Source organism: Cygnus olor, chromosome 5, assembly GCF_009769625.2.
Source record: "Cygnus olor isolate bCygOlo1 chromosome 5, bCygOlo1.pri.v2, whole genome shotgun sequence".
Taxonomy (NCBI): domain Eukaryota; kingdom Metazoa; phylum Chordata; class Aves; order Anseriformes; family Anatidae; genus Cygnus; species Cygnus olor.
The window spans coordinates 4,338,002-4,351,670 of record NC_049173.1 but is presented as its reverse complement, the minus strand read 5'-3'; the positions used below and the strand labels follow the sequence as shown (position 1 = coordinate 4,351,670).

The 13,669-nt window shown below is 47.3% G+C and overlaps 1 protein-coding gene across 17 annotated transcripts in view; it reads right to left on the bottom strand.

The window, feature by feature from the left end:
- Positions 1 to 13,669, bottom strand: part of KTN1 (kinectin 1) — a 74,771-nt gene that overhangs the window by 47,940 nt on the left and 13,162 nt on the right. For 11 of the 17 annotated variants that reach the window (XM_040557827.1, XM_040557837.1, XM_040557838.1 and 8 more), the window contains exons 2-4: positions 5,572 to 6,126; positions 3,879 to 4,016; positions 1,732 to 1,899 (exon numbers count right to left, since the gene is read on the bottom strand). In XM_040557827.1, coding sequence (XP_040413761.1) covers positions 1,732 to 1,899; positions 3,879 to 4,016; positions 5,572 to 6,094 — 829 coding nt within the window. In that variant the 5' untranslated portion in view covers positions 6,095 to 6,126. Of the gene's footprint in view, positions 1 to 1,731; positions 1,900 to 3,878; positions 4,017 to 5,571; positions 6,127 to 6,324; positions 6,436 to 7,651; positions 8,172 to 13,669 lie in introns of those variants that run through there. The other 6 variants (XM_040557841.1, XM_040557840.1, XM_040557834.1 and 3 more) reach the window with 5 other exon arrangements.

The following is a 13,669-nucleotide window of genomic DNA, read 5'->3' as shown; positions in this document are numbered from 1 at the left end:
AGGCACGCAATATCTGTCAAATATTCACCACCGCATGAAAATCTCTCAAGGGATTGGCGAGGAAAAAAAGCGACAGAAAAAGCTTACAAATAGTTCTTGGTTCAGAGAACAACCCACAGAGCATGGAGAAGGGTCCAGCTTTCTCACCACAGGTACTACTAAATGTGCCACTGACACCAAGCCACAAGGCAAACCCAAACCTCTCCAGAGATTAAAATATGAATGAAAAATGGGAAGCAAAATGCTGGTGATACCAAGCCCCTAAGAGAAATTATTGAGCATAAACTATTGAATAACAGTCTAGGGAGGTGGGGGGAGGCCCTGAGGAATTCTAGCACATCCTCCCCTAGTCGTAAATCCAACTTAGCCTTGGCCACAGACTTCAGATCACGTCATTGCTGCATTGACACCAGTGACACTGGAAGTTTTGCCAGGAATATGCCAAAACCCTGAGAGCAGAGCCTGGTTTGCTGGGAGCCTGCTTGGCTTGGACCAGGCTGAGCCCTGCGCTCCCCGAACACAGCAGGAGCCTTGCCCTTGCACCCAAGAAGCTTACAGTTCGAATACGGGAAGATTTCTATATCGGGAGGGCAAATCCCAGCTGACACAGACGAATTAGAAGCTCACACAGAAGGTTACAGCTTGCGAAGGAAATGAGAAGGGACGGGTGCACACGAGAGGCTCTGATGCCCCACAGCGATTAATACACAGCCGTTGAGCTGGAAGCACAAAAGAAGCCTCAGGCAAGTGGGAATCCAACATAGGTACCACAGAGAGCTGCCAGGAAGTTTTTGAGTGAGCATTTTAGAATTTAAGTCTAAAAACAGAGAGTGCAGTGAATCACCAAGCAGACAGTGTGAAGAGCCAGCCCTCTGAACAGACCTGAACAGAGGAATCACTGCTCAGTCACTTGTCTGTCTCTGCCCGCCTACAAGTTGAAGGATCTCACCCCATAGCTCAGGAGGCCTGGCATCCTTTGAGCAGGTCAGTGACCTATTTTGAGGTCTCAGGTTGGGACACGGTGCTCAGGAGTCACATCAGGCCTCCTCAGGAGAGCAGGAAGGAAGCTTCCCGCTCCCAACTAACTCCAACTGCATTAAAAGGAAAATTCAGCATCTTGATGGACGCCACCAGACTCAAACACTCCAGGGGAAATTTCCATCAGGTAACCCTGTGCTGCACACATACTTGTTAGCTGGCTAGCCCAAGGCAGCTTTAGAACAGCACTGGAGCATGCAGGCTGCACTCCCAGGCACAAGCAGACTCCAACAGCCCGTGCTTGGGATTCCAGCACTGTTACCGATACCTAACCTAGCCACTGTACAGCTAGGGAACAGGAAACAAAATGCTGGCAAGTACTAGGCCCCTAAGAGAAATCACTGAACATAAATTAGAGAAGAATAGTCCAGGGAGATGGGGGGAAAGCACTGAGAAATTCTAGCACACCCTCTCATGCATCTGTGTGGTCTGTGATCACCAGTTTGCTCACTGTTCGGACACAAAAGCCTACAGTCAGCACTAAAAGGATTCAGATGAAGCAAAGCCCTTTCAGCAGTGCCAAAAACAGGGCATAAGTGAGCACAGACAAGAACAGTGTCCTGCAGCCACAAATGTTCTCCTCAAATCCTTTCTTCCTAGCAAATAAGAAAAGATTCCCCTCCCCAAATGCACAGCATACTCTCACTGCTCACAGTTTGATGCCCAAAGCAGACTGCGTTATCATTTTCTTACCTTTATCGGTTTCATTCTTCATTTTCTTGCCACTGCTCTTCTGGATCCCCTCATTCATGTTTTGTTTCACTGCTTCAACCACTTCTCTCTTTTCTACAGTGCCAGCATCGGAATTATCCATCAAAGGAATATACGTGGTTGCTTGAATAAGAGGTTCATCCACCAAAACTGTAACCAAAAGTCCACAGGGTTGGTTAAAGCTGTTTAATAATTAACTTCAATATACAGAAAAGGTGCATAACACATTAGTGAGATGGATTACAGCATCTCTAATCTCAGTAGCTAGTTATATTAATAACCTTCAAAGCTTAACTCATTAAAGCTCTCCAGGTAAATTCATTAAATAAAGGTCTCTAATGCATAAGAATTTAATAGCTCCAATTAAACTTATATTTTCAAAGCTGCCTTTCAGCATTTTAAGAAGTAGCAGAGAAGAACCTTTACATTTTGATTTCAATTTCACTTTTTCATTGAAGTTGCATACAGCATCGGTGAGACCGGTCTACTTCGGGCTGTGTATGAAATGCACGCAGCATCTCTGAAACACGAGTACAGTAAGTCTTCTGTTCCTGTTCTGTTAGAAGCTAGTACCTTACTGCCAGCATTTTCACCCAGGTTACATCACCAGCAACCTAAACCACTTCGGCAGAACATGTGGTAGGGGCAGCAATCAAGTTATTTCACATGCAGACTCAGCTGCACTTAATAAAGACCTCTCATCTGTCAGAGCAGGCTTCAGGCACCATTAATATTCAGAGAGACAGCCAGAGGTGCTGGCCGACCTCAGTCTCCATTCACACAGCACTGAATCAACGTGGTGAGAAACAGCCTCTGCCCACGGAACTGCTCAGTCTGCGCTGCTGAGGTAAAAGCAGGGGTGGGGAGAGGAAGAATGACAGAGCAGGGACAACAGAAGCAGCCAGTGACAGAGGTGGATTTGGGGGTTTGCCCAGCACACGCTGCCTGAAGCATGTGAGACGCTCTGCACAGAGCCACGACGCAGCAGGGAAGCTCCTGACCCACCCAGCCCAGCTGAAGCCTGATGGAGAACAGATGCCATGCAGTGGGCTGGAGAGCGGAGGGAAATGGGTGGGACACAAGATTGCAGGCATCAGTGCAACACAAATGCGTCTTCCTGGCTGCCAGAGAGCCAGTTGGAAAATGCTTCCGCATTCTGCCTGCCCTTAAGGAGGAAGACAGGCCAGACGGACCTTCCTTCCACGTAACCTGCCAGAGCCTCTCATCTTATGCAGCAAGCAAACACCTGCACGTACATGGCAAGCGCTGAAGTGAAGAGAGGTTTCCTCGAGCAGAAATACCCCAAATCCAACCCAGTTAGCATCCTCATTTTTTATTTTACTTCCTCTCCTTATCTTCCCCTCGTTTCATTCCCTTCCTCTCAAAAAGCCTAACATCTGTGAGACGCTCAGTGATGCAGTCTGACCTGACCAAAACATAAAGGAAGCACAGCGACCGACACCATCTACTCCAGGAGCAGTCCACCAGCTTCTTCGTCGCTGTCCCAGCGAGGAAGAGTTTAGAGAAGCTAACAAGGTGGCCTCACAGGACTCCGTGGTCACGCTCTTCCCAAATGCCACAAACACAACAGCACTCATTGTAAAAAACTGAAACACAGAGGCAGACTGAGCCAAGAGACGAGAACCAGCATCTTGGCAGGGAGCGAGGGATGACGAACAGTAAAGGCCTTGACAGCGAAGATGAGCAGTTTATGTTGGAGCAACAGCTAGCTAACAAAAGGACAATAAGAGAGGAAAAAGCAATTGGCTAAAAAAAAAAAACTGCAGTCTTGTTTGGGGCAGATGACTGCAGCCGTTAGAGACGTGCCTTGCTCCGAGCCTGGTCAGCTTATACTCTATGTCAATACGTAACTCCTCAATTCGAGTGCAGATGCTTGGATGCAAAAAGCTCAGAAAGGTGAAAGGTTCACAGAGGCATCCCATGTTCAGTGGTACTCCGTCATAAAATAAAAAACAGCCTATCAGGATTTTTCCTACCTGTAATTCCCGCTTTTTCAAATTAAAAAAGTTATCCTACAGGTTTCTTTCCCAAAAGGAAGGTGAAAGAAAGAAAAAAAGGTTGAATTGTCAGGCATGTCTGAACTAATAAGAAACCCCTGGTATTCTCACCATTATCAACTTTCTGCTTCTTTGCAGAGACTTTCTTCTTTCCTGATACATTTTCTTGCTTTATCTCCTGGTGGAGCAGGACGGGGTCTTGCTTTTTGGCAGGAGATGCAACAGAATCAGTCTTAGTATCTTGATCATCTGTAATAGACAATTGAGACAATGAAGAGCATACAGAAGAGCATGTTCTCACTTTTAAATCAGTGACTCTAATCACCGAGATCTACTCCCAGAAAAAAAAAGAAATCACGTATTAGAGATGAGAACATGAAGTTATACACACGGACAAACACACTTTTCCCAGAACAGATGAGACCCCAAAGCAGGAGAAAAAATTAGCAGAGTGAAGGGCCACAGCACCTACTGTTTCGACAAACAGGACTTATATCTGCAAGCAGAACACAGGCGATTAAAGTATCCTTTTAACAAATCCAATGCAGGTTTTACTGCAACAGAGCATATAGCATGTGTTACCCATGTCAGGTTCTCGTTTGCAGGGTGTATTCCCCCGCCCCCATCCCCACCATGAACCCCCTCATGCCTTTTACACACACACACCCAATAGCTACTGGGACCGTGAGAAGCAGAAAATAAGTGTTTCACATTAGGGAACTGTTCTTTGTAAAAGTTGTTTCTAGAGATGGGTGGGTTTTTTTGTTGTTTTTGTTGGTTTTAATCTTTTGGGACAGCTTGTGCTATGTGATATGCTTGTCAGAGCTGACACACCACACAGGGTTACGGTGTTAGCTCATGCAAGTAAGGATAAAAGTTAGTTGCGGCTGCCCTCAGAACAGCGTTTGCAGACCACATTTTCATCATGCCACAGAGATTTTCAGAGAGCACGCACGAATAAGATTTGATACTGTTTTTGCTGGTAGTGGGCAGGTCTTCCTTCTCCCTTTTTCAGGAAAAAAAATCACATCAAGCAGCAGTGTCATTCTTTTTCCTCACTCCCTATAGCAAACCTGTTACACTACTCGTTATATTATCTGCATATACTTTCACTTATTTCTGAAATTGAATTTTTAAGCTTCCACGAATGGACATCCACATATGTGCAAACAGCTCTACCTACAGTTTTCAGTCTGGTCTAGGTTGGATGCTTCAGCTGCAATGACTAGATCAGTATTCTTTTAGTTTCTGTTCCACTCCATTATAAAGGTGTAACGGGCGGGAAGCAACTTCACGTGCTTCTTACTTTCAGCCACCAAACACCTTCTGGTACAACAGGCCTGCACTTAAGCAGTGATTTATTTTGCACGCTCTGCTATGGGGGTTCCCTAGACGTCCTTCCCTATTAGAGCAAGTGCTCTTAGGGCTCTACTTTTTCATGGCTTGACATCAGAGTGCACACAGCAAGCACTTAATGACTTCTTTCAGGTAATCAAAATTTTGACAGCTTGAGAGCAAAGGAGCCAAGCCGTAGAGCAAAGCAGAGGCACAGGCTACTCCGTTTCCCTCAATGATCTCTAATAGAAGAAAGCAAGGATGGGAGGAGGAAAACCAGAGCATTGCCACCAGATGGAAAACAAGGGGGGGGAAAAAAGCAATAGCTCATAAAAAGGAAAAGGTTAGAAGTGAGCTTTGCCCCACAGAGATCAGGCAGAACAGTTCTGAGAGAGACACTCTGTGGCCTCGCAAGAAGCAGAGCACAGTTTTGGCGTTCTGTGCAAGAAGCATATGCAACGTAAGGTACCCATGCCATTTTTCTGCTTCTTCTGCCCAGGCTTCTTCTTAGATGCTGCTGATTCAGATGGTGGAGTGGGCTGTTTTGTAACAGGGACTGGTTCTACTTTCTTGCCTGAAGACTTGGATCCTTCCGACTCCTTAGTTACGTGATCATCTTGAGTTGCCTTCTGCTTCTTCTCCTTCTTCTTCCGTTCTCTGACGCCGCTAGCTGCTTCGGTCATGCTCAAGGGAACAGGAACGACGTGCTCTTCATCCGTACCCAGGGCATCAGAGAGCTTGAAGTCCCGAGGGGTACTTTCAGAGTCAGATTCATGGATGTTCCCATTCTGAGCTTCTTTCTTCTTGTTCTTCTTCTTCTCCGTTTTCTTCTTATCGCTCTTGGCAGGTGGAAACTTTAGGTCCCTTTTCTGTTTTGCAAGAACTTCATCGTATAATGTTTCTTTCATGAAAAGCCAGAAGAAGAGGAAGATAACCGTAATAACCACAGAAGGAATGAGGATGATGAAGTAGGTAGACTCGTAAAACTCCATTGTGCTTCTTCTTAGCTATACTTATAAAAAATCTATAGGGGAAAGAAAAAGAAACAAGAATTAGTTTTTTGACCAGGTTTTCATACCTTTTTCCCCTGCCAATAATATTGATAAAAAGCTCTGACATTGCTCTAGAGAAGCTTTAAAATTGCTTTTAATAAAGTTACCAAACTAATATCAAGCACGGAACAACTTTGAAGTCTTTCACCATTTGCTTCAAAGCTGCTAACCTGTATAGAAAGGAACTGTAGCTGCAAGGCTGATCCTGGATGAGAGTAGTTCTCTTTCCTTACTTTTACTCATCTTCCTCATTCTCCCTTCTGAAGTGAAATTCAGTAAGTGAAAGCTTTTGACATCAGAAATGAGAGACAACAGTTTCAGAGGCTGTGAAATAAGGACCCACACATATAGAGTAATTCTTTTTCTAACCTTTTTTTCCCCCCCATAAATCCAACAATATGATTTCAGTTTTTTATCTTGTCAAGAGGGAGTTAAATTTCAACTTTTGCTCCCAGTTTTATGAAACTCTCAGAAGCAGAGCAAGGAGGGAGAAAGGCCTAAATGTTAGTCAACCATAAAGAATCAGGGTTTTTTTTTTCGGAACTGCTTTTTGATGTCTAAAACAGCTTTAAACTCATGAAAATTCCATACGTTTATAGGAAAACAGGAAGATCTGTTACTTATTTTGTGCATGTAACAGCACAGGTCAGAGCATTAAATGAATAAAACAAAAAGCAGGAACCACAGAGTTTAAAAGAAAGTCAGAATTAAGGCTTATTTAAAAAAACACTAGTTTTGGGGCCAAGATAAGACTGATTTCCCTACTTCACAACTCTGGTCACTATGAACAGACCTGGATTTTTGCAGGAAGAATTCAAATCCAGACTGTTCCAAGGAAAAAAAAAGGCATCGATCCTTGAAAAACGCAATCAAAACTCCAATTAAGCACACACAATCGCTGATTCACCAACTCAGTTTGAAAACTGCCACGGAAAACACACACTTCAACCACATTTTCCTCTACTCAAAGAAGAGGACACTTCAACTCAAGTGTCCCTTGGGAAACCCATTCCCTTGGGAATGAAAGGCAAGGGATGTAACCCAAGTTGCGTCTCCCGTAACAATCTTTGTCACCTTCCCTGTAGCCAGCACCCAACCGCAGCATCCCCAACTCTTCCCAAATGTGCCAAATCAGCTTCCCTTCTGTGCTTCTCAACCAGCCTGGTGACAAGAGCTTCACACAGCAGGATGACCCCAAAAAGGGCAGGGGGAACTGCCCCACACTTCTAAGTTATGTTCGTTGAAAGGTTTGGGTTGGAAGGGATCTTAAAGACCACCCAGTTCCAACCCCCCTGCCATGGGCAGGGACACCTTCCACTAGCCCAGGTTGCCCAAAGCCCCATCCAGCCTGGCCGTGAACACCTCCAGGGATGGGGCAGCCACAGCTTCTCTGGGCAACCCGCTCCAGTGCCTCACCACCCTCAGAGCAAAGAATTTCCTCCTTATATTGCTTGGGGTATTTCCATCATTGCTTAGAAGAAGAAAATAGACGCGTACACTGAAGGCCCAGGGACTGCAGTCGGTAGAGACGTTGGGCAGCGCAGGGAAAGGACGGGTTCTTCTTGCTTCTGAGCAGAGGGTTACTCTTTAAATACCTTCTAGTATCACACTTCAGACTTAAATTCATCTCATGGCCGTGCTAGAACCTGCTCTTCTAAGTTGGCTTGCCGTCCTGCCCCGTTGGGGAGAGCTTGGTGTGGAGCCTGGCTCCAGCCCCAGAGGGAAGAGTTGTTCTCTGCAATAGTTTCTGCACAGAGGGGTTACTGTGACAATATATTTGTACAGGGCATTGAGCACTATAGAGAGCAAGGAGTGGGAACTCTAATTTGGCTATTAAGTTATCAAAATAAACGGCTAACCTTTCAATACACTAATTATTCATCAGTTGTCTTAACGCTAAGTCTCCTCCCAGTTTGTGTGTTTTATTCTCCGCGTGCCCAGCTCGCTGGAACGGCTTGCATCTGAAATCGCATCCAGCACGGGGTTTCACAAGGGCTGCGAGGGAGGAAAAGCTCATCTTTTGGGGAGAAAAAGCACAGATGCATGAAATTAAGCTGGAGATTTCAAAGCGATTGATAAAACCGGCTTCCTGCACGAAGCGATCTAATATTAGTTATCACTTGAAGGAAACAGATCTTGAAAATTTGCTGCAGCCAAAGTCAATATTGAGTGCTTACAGGAGAAGTTAAGCCCCAAAGAAAACATGTAACGAAGCAGATTTCTCACAAATGTGATTAAGTTGATCGTTACAGCATGTTACTGCCCCAACTACAACACCGAACCACAAGGAGCCCCCAGTGTGCCCACCTCTGCCCCGCTGACACACGAGCACACAGCCGGCTGTACGCTGACCCTTTTACACGTTGTAACGGATGAAGGCACCAAGTGATAGGACGGCCATCAAGGCAGGACCAAGACAGACAGTGACTGTAATTCTGACACTCAGAAAAACACGAGAAGTGGCATCAGGCACGATCACAGCCCAACTGCTCGGCAAACTCAGGTTCCCGGTTGCTTAAGCCCTGAAATATCTCCCAGCACCCCGTTCAGAAAACAAAGGCAAGAGTGTGTGTCTTTATGTTTTAACCAGAACCCAAAATGTCTTTGGAAGATGGAATTAAAGCAAGCCTGTTCCCGGAAAACTCGTGGTTTGTTTGTCAAAGGGGTGTGCACAAAGCTGGGGAAACCTCCAATCTTTCTGATTATCTGAACGCAAACAGAAAAAGTTACAGAAAGGTTTTTAGCGTGGCTGAGTCATCCCCAAAGGGAGCATCAGGTATGGGAGGGATGGGATAAAGCTGCGACCTGGTACAAATACTGAAATTTCCCAGCCCAGCACGAACAAGGGCGTTTAAGCATCACCCCTGGGAGCGCACCACCAGGGTCCGTGGGCAGGTGTCACAAGGTGCCATCCTGCGCCACGAGGTCCTTGTGAAGTGACACCCTCGCCACGGGGCAAACAGGCAGGGGCTTCCCTCATACAAGGCTGTCCCCTGACAAGCTGCAGTTACTCAAGGAATTTCTCCGTTCCCATTTATCCTTCTGTATTGCCTTGACAAGCCATCTAGGAAGAGACAGAAGCAGTCTATAGGGAAAAAGTCATACACTGCCATACAAGAAAGAGGACAGAGAAGCTCCTCCTACTAAACCAGGAGAAAGAGAACACTACATTAACTTGAAAACCTTCCCACGTGAGCTTAAATGCTCGCCAGGACTTGGTTCCACCACTCCGCCCATTCCTGCTAGCTGCAGACACACGAGATGCCCTCTAACCTCTCATGCCACACAGGACCGGTCACTCGGGAAAGGGGGAACAAGCCGCATCTGTCCCAGTCCGCACACAGACTCTGTTCACGTTCAGTCCAACATTTTAACAAAAGAATTGCACTTTTGTTCCCCCAAACAGAGCCCGTGCCACGGAAACTGCTTCTGAACTCCAGCGCAGCATCAGTGCCTGCGCCTGACTTCCCCTGCTAGTTAACGCTGGGCTGGGTTTCCCAACACACCCCCGGCTTTCTGCATTTACCTCTCGAGTTTCACTCGGCACAGAGAGCACATTTCACGGGATATTCATTCAGTTTGGGTCCAGGGGATTAACTCACTTAAGAAGACAGAAATAAATTACGGCTCCATCTGGCTAATGAGTCACTCGTAGCTTAGCCCCAGCACGTTACAAGCACAGCTTCTCTAAACGCCCGGGTCTCAAGATGCATGTAATCTCCGGGGATTTGTGCTTCTGAAATAAAATAACATTAAATGGGGTGGAAAAAAAAACAGGTACCGAGGCAGCCCCCGCACAGCCTTCCCCGCGATCACAGGCTTTGCTGGGCTTAACACCCAGCTCGCAGCGCAGGCATCTGGCTGGCAAGGGGACTAAATAAAACCCCTCGCGTTCAAGTCACCAGGAGCACAGCACAAAGTCTCAGAGGAATATTTGCACTGAATAAATTTCTCAAAGAGATAAGACTAACACTGTTTTTCCCTTAATCTGCACCCTGTTGGCAACACAGCTCCTATTAGCCAGCTGCGTAAGAGGATCGTCTCGAGAACAGCTTCGCTCCCAAACTCGTCTTCCTGCAGGGCTCTCAGTGGAGAAGACATCCAGCAACTTGGGCGCTACAAGAGGGAACCTGTGGCAAATGAGGGCTTGGTAACAAAATGCAACCAGATTTTAAAATTCAACAAGTTCAGCCACTGCATGGACCGGAACCAGCTCCGGTAACCCCTAAGCATCGACCTAAAGCACTGCAGGGCTCAAGCCCTAGGACAAAGGGCTGCCAGAAACCCCAAAGACGGTCCATTTAATGTCAGCACTGCTAAGGGATTAGCAAAGTCTGCAGAATTAGAACTTCATTATTAAAAGACACTATTTAAAGCGGTGCTACGATGGCACAGAAAAACACAAGGTGTGTTCCTCGCGCCCCGAGACAAGATGCTGAAGCCAGCAGAGCCTCTGCAATGTGACTTTCCGAAAGGCAGGGAGTGAAAGCTGGGCTGTCACAGCAGGCAGGGATTTCAGCTCATCAAACCTGCTCCGAGCTCGTTAACACCCGGCCAAGTCCCGCAGGTAATCAGCGATGGGAACAGAGGGAGCCAACATGACCCAACCACCTCCACCTTCCTGTGCAAGGGTCACACATTCCCAAAAAACCATGCCCTGCAAACACCGCTGAGGGACAGACTACACCCGAACCCCATTTTCAGACAGCGCGATAAGATATTGCATACGTATCTCACCTATGTCGGGAGGAGCACAGCTCCCAGGAAGATCACACCATCTTCTTACGGGTCACTGTTAAAGCCACACAATTTAGAGGTGTGCACTGAGCACCCACAACCGAGATCTCCGTCGCCCTGCCAGTTTTGACCCAGATGGCAAAGCCTAACCCATTTTTTTTTGTACGTTTTTGTATGCTTTTCAGACTCTTTTGGAGCTACGCTTCCACGCTCTGCTGGCAGAAGTCCTCCCAAAGCTCAGACCCAGGGGGAAGCACAGTGACCAGCAATGCAAAGTGAGGTCTGCAATTAAATACTCGCCCTGACAGCACGATTTATACAGCAAGAGAGGAAAGCCTCAGCCACTTGAATTTACAGGCTAAACCTTTCACATACTAAAGCAACTCTTATCTGGGAAGGAGCCCTGTTCAAGTAAAGCTTAACAGTGCTCGAAACCCCCTCTAAACTGTTAACAGCAAGAGGCGAGGGCTTGTCAATAAATCTTTCCACTCTTCACTTGATTACGCTGATACAATTAAGCCATTTGCAGAGCACGATCTCAGCGCTGCAAATACCCTCTAGGTAAATATTTTCCATTCCAAACGTGCCGCTGTTTGTACCATCTGTTGGGCTCCGCTTGACGTTAGTTAACAGAGACACGCTATTTATTATATTCCAGAAAAGAGTAACTTTGCTTCAACAGAAGCCTTCACTTTTATTTTTTTTTTTCCTCTTCCCTTTTTAAATACGTTTTTAGAGTTAACACCTTGGAAAAACGCAGCGGCTGCCGATGGGATAAAACCCAGAGCCAGAATTAACTTCAGCAAAAGCAGAGCGTGCAACCTTGCATATACCTGGGGATAAATCCTCCCTCCTCCATCCCAAAACCACACAGACCCCTCTGGTGAAGCCTCCCGGGGCTGCTGGTGCAAAGAAACAAGAGCATAAAGGTATCGGTATCACTCAGGACTGAAGAGTCTTCAGAAAATGAAACATTTCTTGCAAGAAGAAGTTATTTTGGATCAAAAACAGCTCCGAGAAATGCCATCTGGACAGAGCAAAGCGTCCTCACCCCCGCCAGACTGCAGGTTTTCCCCTGAAACCACTACTCCCTAACACACACACCCGTTAACGTGCTGTCCTCCGCCTTCGGAGCTCTCTTTCCCTTCGCCCCAGCTGCCCGTACGGGACCAAAGGTTGTGGCTTCCACCCGCAGCACTGGGGCAGGCTCCGGGCATCACCCAGCCCGTCTGCCTCTTCCCATCGCTGCTTCCAGGGAGCCCCTGAGGCTTCCTTCCCCCCCCAGCTCCTGCCGGGAGCGATAGCCGCCAAGGTCACTACCGCAGGAGCTCCGAACAGCCAAAATATCCCCCGCTGTGCCTCTCGCTCTCTGTCGCGTGCGTTGCTCACAAGGTACGGCTTAACAGCCAAAGGGCCGCACAGCCAGCCGCACGAACGCACCGGCAGTAGCTGCTCTGCTGATGTTAGGGCAAGAGGAGCCATCCGCGCACTGCTCGGCCCCACAAACCAGCTGCATCTTTTAACCACATTTTAGGAAACGCTCAGGTTTACATTTCTAACACCCTCAAAATACCGATTCGCCTGAAAATAGACCTCGCTGTTCTCACCACAGCGCTGCTCAGCTGACTTGCAATGGGCAGCCACCGGCAAGTCACTCCTTCGTAACTTTGCAATAACGCCGAGACTTGGGGTTTTCTCTCGTGCTGGCACATCGCAAGGCCATAGCAGGATTACATCCTAACAATAAGAGACAAAGCTAGCAGATTAATAGCTGCCTGAGTTTGGATTACCAGCCTGAGGAGCAGCTTTGCGTGCCATGTGGCTTCGCAACATCCAGGGGTCCCCTGCAACCCCGACCCGCCCGGCGGCACGGGACTTGGGTCAGCAAGGCAGAGGCACCCAAAATCTGCGCGCCCAGCACCTGGATGGGAGGCAAGAACCAGGCCACACCTGGTTTTATTGCGGTTAATGACCTGGGAAGTTCACAGTGGTCTGTACTAAGCCAAGTTGATGTGACAGTCCACAGCAGCTCGGGTTTCCTACACCCAAAAGCCACTTACACACTTAAAGCCATTATGTGCCCCAACAATTACGTGCCCTTTTGACGTCTGCCTGTTGTGTAAATACGTATTCCCAGCCTGCTCTCACCTGGGCTGCCCAGACAGCCCCGGAGCACAGCTCTGCCGAAATGAGGCAGGGGAATGCTCAGCCGGGAGGGCAGCTCAGTCCTTTCCTGACGCAGCACTGAGCCGCGCTAGCAGGAGCGTGGTTGTTCTCCCACACCTGCACCTACCTGGGCTCCACGAGCTCCACTTGATGAAAACAGGCTCTGCAGCACGCAGCAGGTACGCTGCTGACTGCCCCCTGGTCACAGACGTGGCTCAAATGCCGAGCAAAAAAATAAATATATTAAGACCTTCTCTTGAGGCTGCTACACCGCCTTTCATCTCTAGGCACAATTCGGCCTCCACAAGGACAAAGGAAAGCAGGTACAAGCAGCAGCTTCTCAGTACTCAAATTCCACTCATGCTTTCACAGTGACCTGCAAAGAGCAACAGCTGGAACGAAAGCTTTTCCCCTTTCCAGCGTATACAGTAAATACGGCTATCTAAACATACATTTCTGAATTATATTTTCTTGTTTATATTTAAAAAAATAAATGTAAGACAAGGAGACAGAAACAGAAGAGGAAAAGGCCTTAGCCCGGTTTTGGTTTTGTTTTTTTTTTTGTTGTTTTTTTTTGCCTCTGCAGATTGCTGTGAAACTATGAATGGAATC